The 21,601-nt window shown below is 39.9% G+C and overlaps 1 protein-coding gene across 1 annotated transcript; it reads right to left on the reverse strand.

Annotated features, from left to right (window-relative positions):
* Positions 1-246: 246 nt before the first annotated feature.
* On the reverse strand, positions 247-983 carry LOC147901084 (uncharacterized). Its single transcript, XM_087376269.1, has one exon. The coding sequence runs from the start codon at positions 975-977 to the stop codon at positions 417-419; it is 561 nt and encodes a 186-aa protein (XP_087232395.1). The 5' UTR covers positions 978-983; the 3' UTR covers positions 247-416.
* Positions 984-21,601: the final 20,618 nt, after the last annotated feature.

The raw sequence follows: 21,601 nt of genomic DNA on the forward strand, positions 1-21,601 counted from the left end.
GAGGCGGGAGAGAGAGAGAGAGTTTTTCACAGGGAAGAGAACGTAGATTTGATATTTATTATGTGCAGCTCGGTTAGTCTGTATGGGCACGGCTCACACTATTGTTGGGCTAGCTATTGTATGGATGAGATAAAGAGAAAGAAAGAGAGAGAGAGAGACGGGATCACCCTGATTGCACATTTCGATGAGAAGCTACAAATTTCTGTAAGTCCAGAAGCTAGTATGCAAAATATGTAAGTACGAAGATCTTTAAGAAAGCCTTATTTATGTCGCTTTTAGATAGTCTGTGCAACGCACAGTACACACACAGAGTATATAAACAAAATGATCTATCACCCTACAGCGCCCATTGCGATGCAGAGAACTTATTTATACTTGTTGGACGCCCACTGCGATCGCGAGGGGTGTGCTGCTGCTCATTCCCATCGGCTTTCCTTGTTCTTCCAAATAAACACCAGCCGATTGTTGTCCTTCATGTAGCAGCCGCAGCGCTCATCGCGAACGATTGCAGCCTTGTCCATCGCATTCCAGAGTGACTGAACTCCCGCGTCCTTCCAGCGAGTGAGGCACTTGGTTGACCCCACGCCAGGGTTTGAGAATGTGCAAATCCAACGCACCTTGTTGCCCTCGCGGAACTCAGAGTCGTCGAGTGTGCAGACTTTGTACGTCACCCCGCCCGACACACCCCTGGGGTCCATATCCCCGTTGCACACAAAGAACGTCGCAGACGACCCAGGAAGGATGGCCCCAAAAGGCTGTTCCCAGAAGCGCCCCTGGTCAAACCAGAAGTCTTCCAGGAACATTTTGTGATGGCTGGACATGTTCACCACTGTGATCTCCAGCCAGCGAGTCTTGTCCATCACCTCGCCGAAGAGCTTGTTGAAGTCGCGGATTATCTGCGGGACCGCAGGCAGCACGCCCTTCGCCGTTTCAATCACTGCCAGGACACTCGCGGCAGCCGCTGCACCTTGCGCCATAGATACAAATCTAACCCGGATATGGAAACAGCTACTGCTATGCCAGCGTTTTATACCCCGCGGGAAACGATTTGCTCAACTCCTCCTCAAGTGTGAACGTAAGGAAGCCTTCTGTGAGTTTGTTCGCCTTCCTCTCAAGTGTGAACGTATGGAAGCCTTGAGGCTGATTGACGGGGGATCTGCACGGGACGATTTGCTCAACTCCTTCTCAAGTGTGAACGTAAGGAAGCCTTCTGTGAGTTTGTTCGCCTTCGTCTCAAGTGTGAACGTATGGAAGCCTTGAGGCTGATTGACGGGGGATCTGCACGGGGGCAGGTTGAGACTCGTAAAGGTGCAGCATGAATCTATACGGTGTGATATTTCATCAGTTCAAGACCTCAGCATGTTCGCGACTCGCAATTGTGTGAACGTGCTGACTTGAGGAATTTCTCGCATTTGGTTTAGTAACCATTTGTATTAAAAGTTAGATCATCGCATTTGGTTTAGTAACCGTTTGTATTAAAAGTTAGATCATCGCAGAGGCAAGGTCTTGGGCAGCTACAAGCCCCCTCCCAAAGTCTTGACAAGTATATTTGAAATCGTGACCTCCAATGGATTTGCCTCAACGCCTCAACCACACCAAGACATTTTACCAGCTATTTCCAAGCAAAAGAAGATGTGGCATTTGAGGAGTTGTGAGGTTTCCAAACCTCCAGCAGTGGCTGAGGGGTGTCTCGACCGCCACCCGCATCTTCAATTCCCTCGTAGGGAGGAAACTGGCTCTGAAGGTGCAGGGTGTTGCAGAGCAGAAGTGCTGCAGAGTTCTGCTGCTGCCCTGGGATTGGGTGGATGCTATGCCCAAGGCTGAGGCTCCCAATCCAAGGAAAGTGGCACTCGGGAGGCCTAAAGGATCCATGGAATTTTGTTTGATTCATCCTGCCATCCGTATGCTCTAGGAGCCATTTTACCTCCTGGTCCTTCTCTCATGTGGGAACTCTTCAAATGCACCTTCCGCTACTCAAATGGACCATTTGCCCTTGCGTGGAAACAACTTGTTAAAACACAAGTCTGACATGTTGATTTCAACCTCTGAACCTCCAATAGATCTGCCTCACCTCAACCACACCAAGCCATTTTAAGACACTTGCAATAAAATCTTGCATATTCTGCAAAGTTAGAACTTGGTATGTAAACATACTTGCCCATTGCCTTCCCTCGCTTGGGCGTGCGATGGGTGGTGTGTAACTAGCCTCAATACCACATATGATCTAATTTTGTCACATTGAATACTAGTTGAAACATGACCTTTCAAGGGATGTGTTAAAAGTCCTTGAGCTTGTAACCAAGTGGCTAAAACCCTTGTCACTCTTTGGGAGGTCATTGTTGGATACCTAACATGTGTTGCAAGTTATACACATATAGGGTGCCATGCCCATACGATATGTCTTACCAACATTTGCAGACGGTTTCATCTTGTCCTCCTACACTTATGTCAATCGCTTGGTGACTCCAAGCTTCAGCTATGAGCTCCCAAAGAACACTAGCATTCGACATCCAATCTCTTCAAATATTGGTGCATAACATGTTGTGCAGGTGCATTGGGTGAAAGCATGCTACAGTGTCTAAAAAAGTACTCTTTTTGGCAAAGGTTCTAGCATAGATATAGTACTAAATTGTGTACTAAAAGGTGCTGACAGTTGGATTAGATTTTCACATATCGAGAAGTCCACGATCTGCAATCTACAATCCACTCTTCATTCGAGGATAATTTCCCCGCACATCGAGGAATCCGCGATCTGCAATCTACTCTCAATTGACTCTCTTCTCTCTCATGGAATCACTCGCACATGTTTGAAGCCATTGACAGTCGACTCTCCTCTCTCTCATGGACTCCTATCTCTGTCCGTGCAATTATCTCCACTCATCTTCACTAGAGGTCCATTGCTCTCTCTCACCTAGAGGTCCATTGCTCTCTCTCTCCCCGGCTCTCTCCATTCTTTGTGCAAAGTGGCTCTCGCCTTCTCTCTCAATAAAGCCCTCGCACTTTGGACCGTATGTTCTCTCTGGGATGTGCACACTTTTCGAGCAAAAACCTACGAGCAGAAAAGTCCGAGCGATAATTTTTTACACCAACCATGCTTGTATATTTCTCAAAGGAATATACAATTCTTTCTTAATTTCTCATTTATGGAAGCATATACCTACTTATTTTTCATTATAACCCTCCTTTTAGAGAACATCATCTATATATGAACAAATAGTGAACACTTTAGAAACTCCTATAAATACCTCCCTACCATACTCTCTTTTGAGGATTATGGTAATTAAATCAATTTAAAAGAGTTTCCCTAATCTTTAGCAATCCCATATTTGAAGCTCTCATATAACAATGTATACCGCATTCCTTGGATGAGTAGGAAAAAGATATTGGAAACCTCATACTTGAGGCCATTATAATCAATCATAAATTAATTGCTAATACATTATCAAATATGGGAAGGAAAGGAATGGATTTTCAAAATATTCCCAATTCTCCAAACCCAAGTACTTTTAAGGAATTGTGGTCTCTACTGAACTCCTTCCTACCATAATATGAATTAGGGAGAAGTTGTAACTCTCACATACATCTTGAAATTTTCACTTCTTCTCTTTTATAACTATAAAAAGTATAATTTTAAGCCTACCTTTGTATAGATCATGAAATTTTGAACATTTCTCCTTTTTACAGCTCCTCAATCTAAGATAAGGAGCAAAAGTTATGACCCCTTCTGCGTAAGCTCTCCAAGGGTATTCCGCCGACGGAATAGGGTTGGGGCAAGCTCTTCAAACCATATTCCTTTGGAAAAATACACTTAGAGGGTCTATTAAAAAAGTATTACATTATTTTCTTAGGTCGTCTTGAGGAACTATAAAGAGGATATTTGCTCAAAATATCATGATCCAACCAATGGTGAAAGGAAAAGAAAGGATTTCTGAAAGTGATAAAATAAGTCACCACTTGGACATTATATATGTATATTATATAAAGGTATATTTATATCTATATCTATTTATCAGTATTTCATATTTACTTACATATTCCTTGAAATAATTTGGATTTTTTTGCTCCCCAAAAATGACTTGAGCCTATATATTTTAACCCCTCCTACCTTTTGTCCGCTCATCGCTCGGGGGTTTTTGCTCGGAAAATGGAAACCCCCATTCTCTCTGGCACAAAAACCAGTTATGTTTGAGTGATTCTACATCTCTCTCTCTCTCTCGAGCTCTCGAGCTCTCTCTCTTTCTCTCTCTCTCTCTCAAGATGACTTTCTCGTACAGTAAGATTGAGCATGCATGTTTTGATGTATTGTCTTCTTGTGTCATTTATTAATTTGTGATTTACCATTGAAATACGATTGTGCGCATGATGGAGAACTCCGCACTACAAGTGCCACACCATGAAGGGAACTCGCTCAATGCACTACCATAGCATTGCTCCGAAAGGAACATGAGACACTTGACATTAATAGTTGTGCGACATTTCAAGCATACCACAAAGAACTTGGACTTGAGAACGAAGGTTGATATTTTGTTAAGGTTATAAAACATCCGGATATGCAAGAGGTTGTCAATGAGACAAATTTTCAAAGCCAGTCCATATCAATGGCAATAGTGGATAATCTAAAGACATCATTGAGTCTTGTGAAAAGAGTAGAAAGTGTTGATAAGTTAGCTACGAAGAGAGCAGCTCTCCACATGATTGCTAACACTTCAGCATTTAAAAAATATAGTCATAGCAAAGTAGCTAAAACCCTTGGAATTCAAGCACAGAATCTAAAGAAACATTGCGTGGACGTAAAACAAGCTTCTTTCAAATGGGCAGATGGAGGTCGAAAGCATAGACAGGATTCCTTAAGTTGTGAGGTTGTTCAATGTGTTGTCCAGTTCTGGAAAGACAACACTAGGGTTTCCCCAAACAAGAAGGATGTTTGCAGGCATAGGCTTGGCCTTAAAAACTATGCAATACATCCCACCCATTTCTTGGAGCTCACAGATGTGCATCTTCCTTCTTTCAACAAAGCCCAAGTTACACACTATTATTTGGTACTCCTTACAACTATTTAGTACTATCAGGGATAATATTAGAATTGTTCAGATGTTAAAGCTAACATTTAACACTATAACTGACTCTATATGAAGCGAATTTAGCACTAAATCATAGAATCACAGCACTAAATACTACACCGGGGACTTAATATGTTTATAGAATAGACCATAGTTTAGAAATCACACTACTACACACGGATCCTATTGCAATGCTTAAGTACCAATGTTTAGTGTGCATGGGGTGCTAATCATCGGTATTGGAAGTGAGGTTTGTTAAGGGTCACTATATAGTGACTTTAGTAAAACGTTTGCCTAAAGTCGCTATATAGTGACTTTTATTAGATTGGTAATGGTCGTTATATAGCGACACTGAGATAGTTTTCTATAGCGACGTTTTACAGAGAGTTTTTTTTCCCATATCGATCTTAAAAGATAGTTTTTTCCAATGACTTTTGTTTTTAATTTTCATACATGTTTGATCTTTTGAGACAATCAAAGTACGAGCGCATGTACATCAAGCCTTTGAAGCTCATATATTCATGTCCAAGTTTGAGATGAAAAAAATTCAATGAAGAGCATTTACATCAACCGTTTCATCCTGAGCCAAGTCTAACGTGCCAAACAAGTCTATCTCTAGCTCTATACTGAGTTGATCTCCTATATCATCATTGTACGTTCACCTAAGAGTACTTGATCATCTTCTTCAATAAAGTGTGGTGATTCTTGATGATCATCATCTTGTTTCTCAATATCATGATCTCCATCTTCCTCCCGTACGATGTCATTATGTGGATCTTCCTCTTGGCTCATATTGTGATCTTCATTTTCATCGCTAGATTCATCTGGATCAATTGGATCCGGCATTGGGAGTGGCATCTCCATATCCACATCTCTATCTTCAAAAATTTGCATAGATGCTTCAAAATTTGTAATAGGATGCATGTTGGCCCAGGCAGGTGAACATAATTTAGACTACCCAATCTACTTTGCAAGTTGTTCACTCAATGATGCCAAAGTAAATTATACAACCATGGAGAGGGAAGGACTAGCCATGGTATATGCTCTCAAATATTTTAGAATCTTTAAAAACGAAAGCTTCGATTAATTGAATCATTAGTATGCACTTGCTCACAGTGCTCGAGAAGAACAAAAGTATCACTTTCATCGGTCCAAAGTTTGGTAGAGCCTATTGCAAAGAAATCGCTACTATCTTTTCTCCCTATCGCATGGGGACCGTTGTAAATAGTTCTAAACCATTTTACGTCAAGAATGAAAATACTAAATTATCTGAAATCAACTTAATAGATTTCACATATGGTTCCACAATAATGCAACAGTGAGGAGAGAAGATTGGTACCCAAAGCACTTGCTCGGCTATCTTGTGTGAAGTTAGCCATGAGTCCATATTCATACATGACTCTCTTTGAATCGATGCCTTCCACGTGAAAATGTCGTCCATATGACCATAATGCACTGTACTTTTTGTACTGTAAAAGAGCATCATTAAAACAATGAAGATGCATCTATTTTATAGCATATATTGCCACAAATATTACTTAATTACATCAAGAGGTAAGAAACTTACATGCATCATACATCTAGATGATAACTCTCGCTCGCACTCATTTATTGTCTCTCCATCGCGTTCGGCTTTACGTATAGCCAGTTGTAGCCAATCAAGTGACATGTGGGTGGGGAGAAGAGCCAGATCCCATGGATATGGTTGCGATCGCATGTACATTACTCTGAATCTCGTCCTTGCATTTATTCTTTGCTTTGGCCGCTTCATATCTCTCAATCCACTTCTGCATCTCCTTGCTATTGAGGATACAAAACTTATTGAATTTCTCCATTTGCTCTTCGCTCATCTTTCTTTCAATCCCTTTTCCTTGGGAAACTTCGCCAATGATGCGATCATCATCCTTGTTATGCCAAGCTTGTGGCATATCTGGATCCGTGGATACAAGACACTCCGTGATATATACTAATGACTCTTGCACAAGCCATCCCTTTGCCATGCTTGCTTCTGGTCTTGCTCTTTGTCTTACAAATCCCTTCAAAGTTTTCATAAACTGCTTGAGAAAAAACATCCACCGACTATGAACGGTACCTGCAATGGACACCTCATCAACTATGTGCACAAGCAAGTGCACTTGAGTTGTCATAATGCTCGAGGGAAAGTGCTTCTCAAGCAAGCATACGACTTCGATGGATTCCACCCTAGCCTTCTCGATGCTCGATATGGAGATCTCTTTTTGAGATATCCACCTATTTCACATGCCCATGTAAGATATATTCATAATCAGTCTACAGATTATTCGGCTTAAAGTCAAGAAAATGCAATCAATGCAATTTGATAGTAAGCATACCTCACAATACCACTGATCTTGAATATAGCATTTCTAACATCTTCTTGTAAGCACCCTTTTATTGTAATTGGGAGGATGAACTATCAAAGCAACAAAGAAGTCATGTAAACAATATAACATAATCATAATTATGCTAACGCATCACGATTATCGGTACACTAATCCTACAGCTTAGAATACCTATAAGACGCACTAAGCTTGAGCTCACTAAGCTTATTGTCCTTTGAAAATGCTCCTTTCAAGCAATGCATGTACCCTATGGGTGTTTGAAAAGAGGTAATGTCCGCCTTGACTGCTGCCTCCTCTCTCGTAGAGAGGATCCATGTTGCTCTCGGGAGGATAACTTCTCCCAAAGCATGCACTTGGGGCATCCTATTCATAGCACGCAAGTCTTCTCGCACTCCTCTCGAGTCTTTGGAACCAACCAAGTGTGCCCAAATAGTAGCCCCCACATTCTTGAAGATATGCATGGGATCCAAGAGATGATTTATTTGTAACTGATCCCAATAAGGAAGCTCGTGAAAGTCGATAGCCTCTTCATACCAGGAGGAGGTTCCTCTCCATTCGCCCTCCAAGCTTGAATCTAGTCACTTGCCTTCAAATGTGATGGTGGTGGATCAAGCTGACCTCCACACACGAGTTGGTCTAGCGGAAGGTATCGAGCATGACCTTTATAAACAGTTTTCCTCATATGTTTGTAGTATTGTGCAAGCAATTTCAAACTTGGTCCACAAACAAGACAAGCATGGTACCCACTTATAACAAGTCCTACATGCGTGCATGAATGTACTAGTATAAGACATGCGTACGAAAGAGTCATAAAAGCATAATCCTATATCATACATGTAAAGACACAACCACGTACCTGCGCACTCTCCATATCCTAGGTAGTCATGCATGGTCCACATCAAGATACCCCTAACCAAAATATCATTGGTATGTCTAGGAGCTCTAGAAATATCAAAGACCCACACTCCTCTCTATAAGATCTATAACTCCTCTATCAAAGGTGCCATGTACATGTCCATATTTTTGGCCTTGTACTTCCCTGGCACAAGTAGTGCAAGCATGAGGCATCCCTTCTTTATTGTTAGCCATGGTGGGATATTGTAATTCACCAAGACTATGGGCCACATGGACCAATATGTCGAGCGTAACCCGAAAGGATTCACTCCATCCATGGCGAGCCCAAGATGTAAGTTGCATGGCTCCCTCGCAAAGTCTGGCCACTGATTGTCTATGTGCTTCCAAGCTGCACAATCTGTAGGAATCCTCAATGTGTCATTAGTGGACTGATGAGATGCATGCCATGTCATCAACTCCACTATGGATTTGCATCGGAACATGTGTTGTATTCTTGCAATGATGGGAAAGTGTCTCAAGACCTTTACCGGTATCTGCTCACCCTGCAAGTCATCTCTATATCGTTGTTCCCCACACTTCGGACAACTAGCCGAATCTCCATGCTCACGACGAAAGAGAATTCAATCATTATGGCAAGCATGGATGGTATCATAATCCATACCCACCATTGTTAGCAACTTCTTCGCTTCATCTCTTGATGCGGGCATGGTATTTGGTGCAGGCAACATCTTCTGGAGCAACCTATCACACAAGGAACTCTAAACCTATTACTATATAGGAAAGCACACTATAACTAGTAAAGTTTGCGTGATTTGCTACTTAGAAATAGCAAAATTTGGCTCTCTAACTAGCTAATTCATTTTCCTACGTACCATAAGGCTTCTATATAGAAACTTGTTTGTCTAACTAGCAAAATCCATGGTTTTTCTACATAGTAATTGTTGCGAATCTAGGAAATTCTAAGTTTTCCTATATAACAATCCCCTTCCAAGTTTTTAGATCTAGGAAATTCTTCTTTTTGCTATATAGTGGTCAAGTTTCAAACTTTTGCACCTAGAAAATTATGTTTTTCGCTATATAGTAATTTTTCTTTTGGAAGAGGGTCTAAGAAAATTTCTTTTTGCTATATAGTAGTCCTTTTGCAATCTTTTGCATCTAGGAGATTATTTTTTTTCTATATAGTAATTTTATGACTTTAGCAAATACATCCTTTTGCTATGTAGTCCAAAATTTTTAATCTTGGAAATCGCATGTATATTAGCCAATGTTCCACTCATATCTACTAAATTCATGTTTTTGCTTTATATCAATCTTGTAATATATAGTGAATCACATTATCTATATGGTCTTTGTTATCAATCTAAAAATTTTGGATTCAATGTAAGAAATTTCAAAAAGCATTCAAGAGCTCTCTATCTAGGAATTTTGGGTTTATTCTTGGAGGTTTTTAACATGCTATTGGCATCATGGAAATTACCTCAATGCTAATGGAACATCCTATAATATTTTAAAATGGTTGCTTCATTTGTCAAAACTATCATTTTTGTAAAGCAATGTGTTTAATAGGGTGGTTGCAAGCCAAGGGTGTCCACTTTTGGTTCATGCCCAAACTTGGGGGGGGGGGGGGGGGAACAGGCCTTTTTGCACACAAATTTGGAAATCTAACCTAGGGATTTAGTCAATACATCACACATGGTTTTTTGCACACAATGGTATGGTCTGATCGAAAATTGGAGATTCACAATTATAATTTTATTGTGGCGCAGTGCAGGTAATTCATAGGGGCCGTCACACTTTGTCACAAACAAACACCATCATATTAATTTCTTAATATCTCACTCATTATGGATCAGATGATAGTGAAACTTAATATGTATTCTCCTCACATAGTGTAAACTTAAATTGATTTATTGGTAATTATTTGAATGCATTATATAATTATTATTAATTATTTATAAAATTTAAAGACCTAAAAAAGGCACATTTTGGTGCACACTGTATTTTTTGAGTATTGTCAAAAAATTGGTCGAATCCAATTTGGTAGAGGGTTAGTACACACATAAGGATATGTGGCGCAAGCATCAAATCCCAAATCCATTGGTTAGATTTTGTGAGCTGTCAGGTTTACTTTTACTTCTACTTGTTAGAAGAGTAGTAAAGAAAATAAGAATTAATCTTGGTAATTTGTGCACATAAGTAAACATGCCAAAAATCACATATTTTGTAGTCCTCCACGTGATGAATAAGAGGACAAAATTTTGGTCAAATTTGAGTGAGGAAAGCATCAATTATGGCCTCCCTAGGTGAAATCCCCATGTTTTGGAAAAAAAGTGGCACCCTAGCCAAATACCAAGGCTAGATAGGCTTGGAATTAGGCTTGGAAGGGTAGGTTTGTGGCATCACCAAGCCTAGTGGTGGTAGCCATTAGGGCGTGGGCATCTTGCTCATGTGGATTGAACAACTCATTAATTTTGCCTCATCACCATGCCATGTGAGCCATCTTGACCATGTTTGACTTGCCACCTCACCCTGTGCCACCTCCCACTCACCCCCACTCATGGTGCCACATCAACCACGTCTGCCACCTCATGAAGCCACATCAGAGACACCCTAGGTGCCACATCATCACTCAAGTGCCACCTCATACCACCACCTCATCATTGCCAACTCATCACCACCACCTCATGCTGCCACATCACCTTGCCACCTCACTTATCACTGCCACCTCATGCTGTCACATGAGGCTAGAGCATGAGACATCATCATCCCCATTGATGCCACATCATTAGCATGCTTGGTGTCACATTAGCCACGAGTTGCCACCATAATTAAAATGAAATAATAGCATTAGGATACGATATATGGTATATTGTTATGGCAAAACAAAAGTGAAATTATACATAAGAATATGTAACCACATTAGGTGATGCAAACATTATTGAACCAAATCATATTAACATTGGATTCCATAGTATATAATTTGATATAAATTCAAGGGAACTACAAAAATTAGTCTAAAACAGAATGCCTTCAAATAAGAGGAGCCACTCATTCTATTCAAATCTCTACATCCACTCAATTTAATCAAATTGAATCCAATCAAAGCAAGGACATTGATATGTGACCTTATCCGATGGTTACCAAAATTGACAGGGGTCTTAAGGCAAGTGGGTTCCATGATCTTACCAAGTATGAAGTGCATCCGACATCGTATGTTCGGTCGAGAAGGTCAAATGCCCCAAATTCCATGTGCATGGTATGCACGTGAGGGAGAAATATGAATTGGCCTACGACATTGATATGTGAACTTGTCCGATTGGTACCAAACTTGACAAGGGTCTTAAGGCAAGTGGTGTCCATGATCTTGACAAGTATGAAGTTCATCCAAAATCGTATGTCTGGTCGGGAAGGTCAAATGCCCAAATTTCCATATGCATGGTACGTACGTGAAGGAAAAATACGGATCGGCCTAAGACATTGGTATGTGAACTCCGTATGTCTAGTCGGGAAGGTCAAATGCCCCAAATTCCATGTGCATGGTACATACCTGAAGGAAAAATATGGATCGGCCTAGGGTATATACAGTTCAAACATACATAGGCTTCGAATAATGATGATTCGGTACACTAATCCTACAGCTTAGAATCCCTGTAAGATATTGAGCAAGCTTAGAATCTTACAACCTAACATTGAGCAAACATTTACAAACTCCTGCATTCTTTGAATTAGAGTGATAAAAATTTGTATCTGTTTGCTCAATAGTAGGCTATTGAAGCTTCACGTGGGAGGAAAGAGAGGAGGAAAGAGAAGAGGAAAGAGAGGGGAAAAGAGACGAGAAAAAGGAGAAAAGAGAGGAGATAAGAGAGAAAGAGAGAGGAGAAAAAGGAGAAAAGAGAGGAGATAAGAGAGAAAAAGAGAAAAAGTGGGGATACAAAGGCTTCGAATAATGATGATTCTCAAACATACATGATGATTCTCAAAACAAACAATATCCAAATAATGAGTCAAATTAATGTAGGAGCTAAACTCATTAAGGCCGAGACACTTGTATCCGACCACCCATACTTTGCTTGCAAATTCAAGATTGAGCTCGACAAGCACATAGTTATGCAATGACAATACAACCTCTCCGTAAACCACTTTGTGCTCTTGGGCATTGGTGCATCATCTGACGAGCTTTCACTCGTCCCTTCCATCTCCACACTTCCAAAATCACAACATGAGTTGCAAGGAAATCTATTAAGATCCAAAAAATAGCTACCCATGAGCTTCTTTTCTCTCTTCTAACAATAAGTGCCCTGAACCGTCGCTATGTAGCGACCTCTCCGTAAACCACTCTGTGCTCTTGGGCATTGGTGCATCATCTGATGAGCTTTCACTTGTCCCTTCCATCTGCACACTTCCAAAATCACAACATGAGACGTTGCAAGGAAATCTATTAAGATCCAAAAAATAGCTACCCATGAGCTTCTTTTCTCTCTTCTAACAATAAGGGCCCTGAACCGTCGCTATGTAGCGACTTTTTGCTCTGTTCCGTCACTATATAGCAACTCTTTGCCGTGTTCCATCACTATATAGTGATGCTTTTTGGATATAGGCATCGCTATATAGCAACTGACCAGCGTCGCTATATAGAACACACTATTCAAAATTTTTGGACTTTCTCTCCTGGTTTGGACTTTTTTTTGGAGCATATCTTCTCCACTCAACTTCACTTAGTGAGCTCAAAAATTGGGTTTTTTAGAGCACTAAATGTGTCACTTATATACAAATATGGCCTTACTAAGCTAAAAAGTCAAGTGGTGACCTCTAATTTTAAAAAAAATGGCTCAGTGAAGCTATAATTCCCAAACTCGTGCATGGTGCCCCCATCCAATAACTATAATAATAATAATAGTAGTCTCCTAACTCTAGTTCAATTTTAACACTATGAAGTGAAAATATGACACCATATGAAAAGAGTTTGTTGAATTCAACATATAAGTGGTGTATAGATACACCATTTTTTTGAAAAAAAAGAGTTTGTTGAATTCAATATATAAGTGGTGTATAGATACACCCTTTTTTTTAAAAACAAACCATATAATAAATTATCTTATTGGTGGTGTATAGATACACCATTTGTATGGAAAAAAGCATACAAAACATTATCTTATGCATCTGAATCTCGTTCAAAGTCATCAGATTAATATAATGTATTTGTGCTTGATGGGTCAAGTCTTGCCAAATGATGTTTAATATGGACACGACTTGGATCAGGGATTGTGATACATTTTTCAACATTATATCCATGCTTCTTTTTAAAACTTCGTGTCCTCAATTTCCAGCAATGAATAATGCCACTGACTTCCACCTCTGTTAATCCCTCATTATTTGGAACCCATTCACGTTTCTTTTGCAAGCATCCCTCATAGAGTTGTTTTATTGTATATCTTCTCGAGAGATTTTTCAATCGCTTTGGTTCATACCACAAAGCTGTAAATGTTATAGGAGTTCCCTTGTCATCCCTTTCTATCTTAGCAACCTTTGCAACCCAAATTGGGCCACCTTGGTCATCCAACTCTGAACCTAGATCAGATGCCCAAACTGCAACAAATAGACCCTCTTCAATCTCATTAGATGGTATAAACTCTGGTAAGGGTTTGTCTCCCTTCCTGCCACAATATTTTTGAGGTAAAAGGCATTTCTCTGCTTCCTCCATATCTACTAACATAATTATATCCAAAGGAAAACTTGGTGACCTAGCTTGTTCCGGCCAAAAGGATTCACAGTATTCAATGCTCATTAAGTTTTCTTGTCTTTCTAACGATTGGATAAGTGCTTCAGTTGATTTAATTGTCTCCAAATTCTTAGTTGATTGCTCAGGATATTTCTGCATCATACTTTGAAGATGTTTAATGAAGGCTTTCAAGCCTTGCATTTCATCTATGTCAAGTGATTTGTTTTTTGCAAGAACAAATCTAGTTTCCTCCAATGGAATTATTCGTTGTAATAAAGCATATGACTCACTCCATAAATGATCTCCATCTACTGAGTAGTGCTTCCATTGCATCACTGGAATATTGTTATGCATGTGAAACCGAAAGTAGTGTGGATTTGTGTGTCCTATTAGGGCATCATCTCCTGTTTGTAAATGTGGCTCTATGAATGCTCTCCAATCTACCATCCTCTCTAAGATAGCCACTTCTGATTCTTCCTTGCGAGAGCCTCCAATTTTTTTTCCAATTCAAAATAGCATATCCTCCATTGTCAAAACATCCATTGCCTTCAACTCACCAGAGATAACACTGAAGATTTGATCTATGTCTTCATGTGTATGGCCGACAAGAAGAAAGCCAACTTCCACTTCTTCAAATATTTTCAAACCAACCAGCATAGAGCATAAAGCAAATATATATTTATTCTTGTTCTCTCTCCAACAATTATCAGCTTGTATTCGCAATGTGTTAGGTAAACATCCGTGAGCATCTCTGACCTTTCTTATTGCTTTCATGATTGATGTAAAAGCCTGGTTACTATCATGGTCATGCAAACTATCAATCCATACATCACAAAAGATTCGGTATCCATGTACTAATACTCCACACAAGTGTGTTTTTAGTCCATGTTTGCCCTCCTCCAATGCCAGTGGGATACGTCTATATCGTGGCAAAGTGGTTGTATTCTGGTCCATGCCATCAATGGTGATGCACATGGACTTATTGTCATGTGAAATAGCTTCCTCTCTCCAAGAAGCATATAACTTTCGAGCATCCTGCACATGACGTAAATGGATTGATCGCCATTTAATATATCTTCCTCGCTGCTGCTCACATTTACTATGTTCAATGGCATTTTTTAATTCATCACATGTCTTACATTTTGACATCCTTTGCTTTGATGGTGTCTTGACATGGCAAAAATCTCTACGCCAAATTTTGTACAAGGTTGATCATGAAATCATGCTCTCGTCTCTATCTTGTAAAGTTTTATTGACAGTTTCTAGGACAACCTTCTTTGTCATTCCCAAAGGAAGATGTTGTTGGCATTCGACACGTCCATCTAGCATTGTTTGTTGAAGATGAGGCTGTGGTAATGCATGGTCTTCGAGAACTTGCTTTAATGTTGCGGTTGCATTTATAGTGCTTCCATGGCATTTAAGCTTGTAGGTATTTCCATGAATTGTATGAACCACTTTTTCTTTCACCTCTACCTAGATGGTCCAGTATATGCCATGCAATAGTCTAGTTAACCATTGATATCCTCGATTGCAAATGGGTCTCCCATTAATCATGGGTTTCAATCTAGGTTTATAGTGTCTTGTGCTCAAATCTTGATTAGTGCCTTGATGAAGAAAGCATGAAAACTCTTGAAGAAGATAGTTATGTCTATTAGGCACTGTCTTACTCCAAATACCAAGGCGTATGGCTGCACAATCATCTTTCCCAACTTTTCTAATGCAAAGTCTCTTGCAACAAACTCGCATAAGCATCCTTTCCATATTCTCCTCGGATAGCATTACATGTCTCTTTGGTTCTGAAATTGATGCCATGATTCTTCGCCTCTTCACACTCACATACTTTCTTTTTGTAAATAGTGTCTTGCGTTTTCTAGTTGTAAGACCATCAAACCTCGAATCCATTTCCCTTGAATCTTCATCTTTATAATCAAATGCTGTGTGGGCTTGAGAATTATTTGATACCTTATAATATCTTGGAAATGGCAATCTAGTAGACATGTTCATTGATGTCAATTTGTTGCCAATGCCTCTTAATCCTAAAACTTAAACCCTAAACTCTAAATCCTAAACCCTAAATGTTAAATCCTAAACCCTAAACCCTAAACCTTAACCCTAAAATACAACCAAATTTTAATGAATTTTTTTAATTTGTGCAACATGTTGGATATATCCCCCAACCTGTTGCTTGAGCAATAGGTTGGGGGATATATCCAACCTGTTGCACAAATCAAGAATTTTTCTTATTTGTGCAACAATTTGATATACAGTTGGGGAATATATCCAACCTGTTGCACAACTCAAGAATTTTCTTGATTTGTGCAAGGTTGGATATACACCCAACCTGTTGCTCTATCAACAGGTTGGGGGGTATATCCAACCTGTTGCACAAGTCAAGAAAATTCTTGACTTGAGCAACAGGTTGGGGTCACCCCAACCGAGGCCTGTTGTTGGATATATCCCCCAACCTGTTACTTGAGTATATCCAATCTGTTGCACAAATCAAGAAAATTCTCGATTTGTGCAACAGGTTGGATATACCCCCCAACTTGTTGCTTGAGCAACAGGTTGGGGGGGCTATATCGAACCTGTTGCACAAATCACGAAAATTCCTTGATTTTTGCAATAGGTTGAGTGCACCATTAACCTATTCCACTTGCAACAGTTTGGGGAATATATCAAACCTATTGCACAAATTGAAAAAAATCATTAAATTTTGATTGTATTTTAGGGTTAGGGTTTAGGGTCTAGTATTTAGGGTTAAGGATTTAGGGCTTAGAATTTAAGATTTAGTGTTTAGTGTTTCGTGTTTATGATTATGTTTTTAGGGTTTAGGGTTTAGGATTTAGTTTAGGGTTTAGAATCTAGGGTTTAGGATTTAGCATTTAGGGTTTATGATTATTATTTTAGGGTTTAGGATTTAGGATTTTGGTTTTAGGCTTTAGGGTTTAGGGTTTAGTATATAAGATCATGAGCTTAGAGTCTAGAATCTAGGATTTAGAATTGAAAATTAGGTTTTAGAATTTAAGTTATAGGGGTTAGGGTTTAAGGTTTAGGGATTATAACTATTATATAAGTTTAAGAGCTTAGATTGTATAACCTAAGATCTAGGGAACTTTAGGATTTAAGATTTAGGGTGTAAGATTTAAGGTATATAGACTATATAAAATATGCATTCCAAAGTATTTAGTTTAGATATATATATACTATATGTTATATGCTTTCCAAAGTGTTTTGTTTATAGGTACGATCCTTTGCAAAGGCTTTACTTTAAGTAAGTATAAGTCCACCTAGTCAAAGTATCCTACTGATTAGGGACAAGCACATAGGCTAAAAGCACACCAATTCATATTTTCTTACATTCATGCTGCATGGTGTATCAGAAGGTACGATCCTTTGCAAAGGCTTTACTTTAAGTAATTATAAGTCTACTTAGTCAAAGTATCCTACTGATTAGGGACAAGTACATAGGCTAAAAGCACACCAATTCATATTTTCTTACATTCATGCTGCATGGTGTATAAGAAGAAATGAAAAAGTATGTGATAAGAAATATTCAAAAGAAATATGTATTCCATATCATGGATACCATGGATATCTGGTGGTTACTAATTTAAAAACATGATATGGATGCAATGATACTGTAGTTTTGTGCAAAGCCTTAAACAAAGTTTAAGGCTTTTGCAAAGTATCACACATAGTAATAAAGATAAGTAAGTATGCTAAACCTCTTCTAGATTCTATGGTTTTAAATACCTACCTTACAAATACATTATCTAATTTTTCATTCTTCGACTAACTAACAAGTATTATACACATGGAAGAAAAGCATACATGCTAAAAGTAAGTGTGTAAATTTTAATATTTTCTTATTTTTTAAATTAATTCAGTTCTTTGATTGACTACTTTTTAAAATTAAAGGGTTATTAGTATATAATCTACATAATTTTAAATGTTATTAATGTATAATATTAATAATTTATATATTTATTTAAATTTATATAATAATTAATTTATATTTATATTAGTTTTTAAGTTAATAATGTATAGAATAGCAATATATTCACTAATTCTTCATTGTTTTAAGAATAAGTATTATATAAAGCATATATGCTAGAAGACCTCCCTTTCAAGTTATATTTTTTTAATTAATGTATTTATATATTTATTTATATAATAATTATATAATATTTATATTAATTTATAGATTAATAATACATATTTTTAGCAAAATTATATTTTAACATTAGTTAATAAAAATTTATTATATTATGGAGTAAAAATATTATAAATGGATTTCTTATATTAATAAAGTGTCGTGAGAAGAGTTTTTTGGAAAAAATTTATGATTAAATTTTGTTTTGAAGTTGTTGCGTATGCAATAGGTAGGGAGGTTTGAGTGGTTTTGAGGTTGAGAGAGAAATTTGTAATAAAGTGTCGTGAGAAGAGTTTTTTGGAGAGATAAATGATTAAATTCTGTTTTGAAGTTGTTGCATACGCAATAGGTAGGGAGGTTTGAGTGGTTTTGAGGTTGAGAGAGAAATTTGTAATAGATTATTTTTTTTAAAAAGGAGTTTTTTGGAGAGATTTATGATTTAATTTTGTTTTGAAGTTGTTGCATATGCAATAGGTAGGGAGGTTTGAGTGGTTTTGAGGTTGAGAGAGAAATTTATAATAGATTGTTTTTTTTAATTGAGGAGTTTTTTGGAGCGATTTATGATTAAATTTTGATTTGAAGTTGTTGTGTACGCAATAGGTAGGGTTTGAGTGGTTTTGAGGTTGAGAGAGAAATTTGTAATAGATTGTTTTTTTTTTGTTAAGGAGTTTTTGGGAGAGATTTATGATTAAATTTTGTTTTGAAGTTGTTATGTACGCAATAGGTAGGGAGGTTTGAGTGGTTTTGAGATTGAGAGAGAAATTTGTAATAGATTTTTTTTTTTTGAAAATTATTGCGTGCCCAATAGGCTAGGAGAGAAATTTCTGAAATAGGTTGTGAGAGTTTGAGGTAAAGAGAAAAATTTGTGGGAAAAAAGATTTAATGCAAAAATGGTTTTTTGAAGTTGTTGCGTACACATAAGTTTTTGAGAAAAGAATCAGATTTGAAACAAAATTCAAATTTACAAAAACTTGATTCTTAGAAGTTCTTGCGTACACAATAGGTTAGAAATGAACTCACCTCTTACAACATTTTGGAAATTTTTGAGAATCCTGCAATAGATTGATGAGAGGAGAGAAGCGTGGAGTGTAAAGGAATGATCTTTGAATGAAAGAGAGAATGAAGAATGTTCTACTTATAATGAACCTAAAAAAACCTTAAAAACTAAAAAAAGCTGACTTGACGTAAAAGCTACCCATTTCCTATAAAACTCTACTTCTCCTCATTTTCTCTCACAACTTTCCTGGAGCTCCACCACCTCTCCACCCAGGTACTCCCTCCCTCCCTCTCGTCCCTCCCCTCCTGCTTCCCATCCCCTCTCCTCCCGCTTCCTCTCTCCCCTCCCTTCCCCTCTCCTCCCTCCCCTCCCTTGCCCTCCCCTCCCCCTTCCTTCCCCTCTCCTCCCCCTTCTTCTCCCGCCCTCCTATTGGCCCCCTCCCCTCCCCCTTCCCTGCCTCCCCCTCCCGTCAGCCCCCTCCCCTCCCTCCCTCCCGCTTGTGACGGGGAGGGGAGGCAGAGGGGGAGGCGGGGAAGGGAGGGGCCAGTGGGGAGGGGGAGGGGAGGGGAAGGGAGGGACGGCGAGGAAGGAAAGGGAGGGACGGCGGGGAGGGAGGGGCCGGCGGGGAGGGGGAGGGGGAGGGGAAGGGAGGGACGGCGGGGAGGAGGGGCCAGCGGGGAGGGGGGCGAGGAAGGGAGCGGCCGGCGGGGAGGGGGAGGGGAAGGGAGGGCAGGGAGGAGAGGGAAAGGGGGAGGGGAGGTGGGCGGGCACAGGGAGGGGGGGTTAACCCCCCCCACCCCACCTATTACGTGCGCAACAGGTGGGGTGGGGGGGCGAGGTAGGGAAGGGGAAGGGGAGGCAGGAGGACGGGGGGAGGGGGGACGAGAGGAGGGAGGGGGAAGGTTAAACCCCCCCACCTGATGTGCATGCAACAGGTGGGGTGGGGGTAATAATTACCCCACCCCACCTGTTACGTGCACAACAGGTGGGGGCGCGCAACAGGTGGGGTGGGGGGGGCGAGGCAGGGAAGGGGAAGGGGAGGCAGGAGGGCGGGAGGAGGGGGGACGAGAGGAGGGAGGGGGAGGGTTAAACCCCCCCCACTTGTTGCGCATGTAACAGGTGGGGTGGGGGTAATAATTACCCCACCCCACTTGTTGCGTGCGCAACAGGTGGGGGTAACCCCCCCACCCTCTCGCCCCCTCCCTGCCCTCCCTTCCCCACCTCCCCTCCCTCTCGCCCCTCCCCGCCCTCCCTTCCCCGCCTCCCCTCCCCCTTCCCCGGTTGTCAACCCCCCTCCCTCCTCTCCTCCCACCTTCCCGTCGCCCCCTCCCCCTTCCCCGCCTCCCCTCCCATTAGTCCCCTCCCTTCCTCCCTCCGCTCCCTTCCCCTCTCCTCCCGCTTCCCCCCCTCTTCTCCCTCTTTTTTAAGGCGGGGAGCGGTGAGGAGGACGGGAGGGGAGGGAGGACGGAGAGGAGAGGGCAGTCGGGAGGGAGGAGGCAAGCGGGGAGGCAGGAGGGAGGAGGAGAGGAGGTAGGCGGGGAGGTGGGAGGGAGGAGGGGGAGGAGGGAGGCAAGGAGGCGAGAGGGCAGGGAGGGCGCAAACGGGAGGGGGAGGCGGGAGGGAGGGGAGGGGGTCGACGGGAGGGCACAGACAGGAGGGGAGGCAAAGAAAGAGGAAGGGAGAGGCGAGATGGGGGGAAGCAAGAGGAGAGGAGGGGATTAACCCCCCACCTATTACGTATGCAATAGGTTGGGGGTTAATCCCTCCTCTACCTTAAGCCCCCAAAGGGCTTTAAATTTTTATTTTATTTTTAAAGATGAAAAAATTAATTTAATTTAATTTAAAAAGGCAAAAAAAATTAATTAACTTAATTTATTTTAAAAAAATAAAAAAAGTTAAAATAAATAAAACTTTAAAAAAATTTAAAAAATTAAATTAAATTTTAAATACAAAAATAAACTAATCAATTAAAATAAAATAAAATAAAATAATTTAAAAAAGATGAAAAAAATAAAGTATTTTATTTTATTTTAAAAATTAAAAATAAATAAAACTTAAAATAATATTTAATTAGAAATTTATTTAATATTTTGAGTTTGAAAATCATTGTAATTCTCATTTTTTATTTTTGATTGTTTTTCAGAAAACTATGGCTTCCAGTTTTGGTTCCAAGGTGTCTTTCAAATACCTTGAACATGCTTGGTATTTTATGGAGCGCAAATCAAAGTATTTTTTGGTGATCACTGCAGAGAATGTATCAAGCGTGAAATATTCTCCAGAGGCAGTAAGAAATGGTGGCATGGGCTCAAACATCAACATTAAAGAAAACAATTTGATAGAAGTTGTGTGCAAAGGAAAGAATGACGAGGTGGTTTATAAGTTACGAGTTACGCACAAGCACTTCTTGAAGCCCTTACCAGATTCAATTGAGGGATCCCAAGAATTACTTAGTTACTT

The sequence above is a fragment of the Dipteris shenzhenensis genome, chromosome 6 (genome assembly GCF_047967505.1).
Source record: "Dipteris shenzhenensis isolate YYH24624 ecotype China chromosome 6, Dip_SZ_1.0, whole genome shotgun sequence".
Classification (NCBI taxonomy): Eukaryota; Viridiplantae; Streptophyta; class Polypodiopsida; order Gleicheniales; family Dipteridaceae; genus Dipteris; species Dipteris shenzhenensis.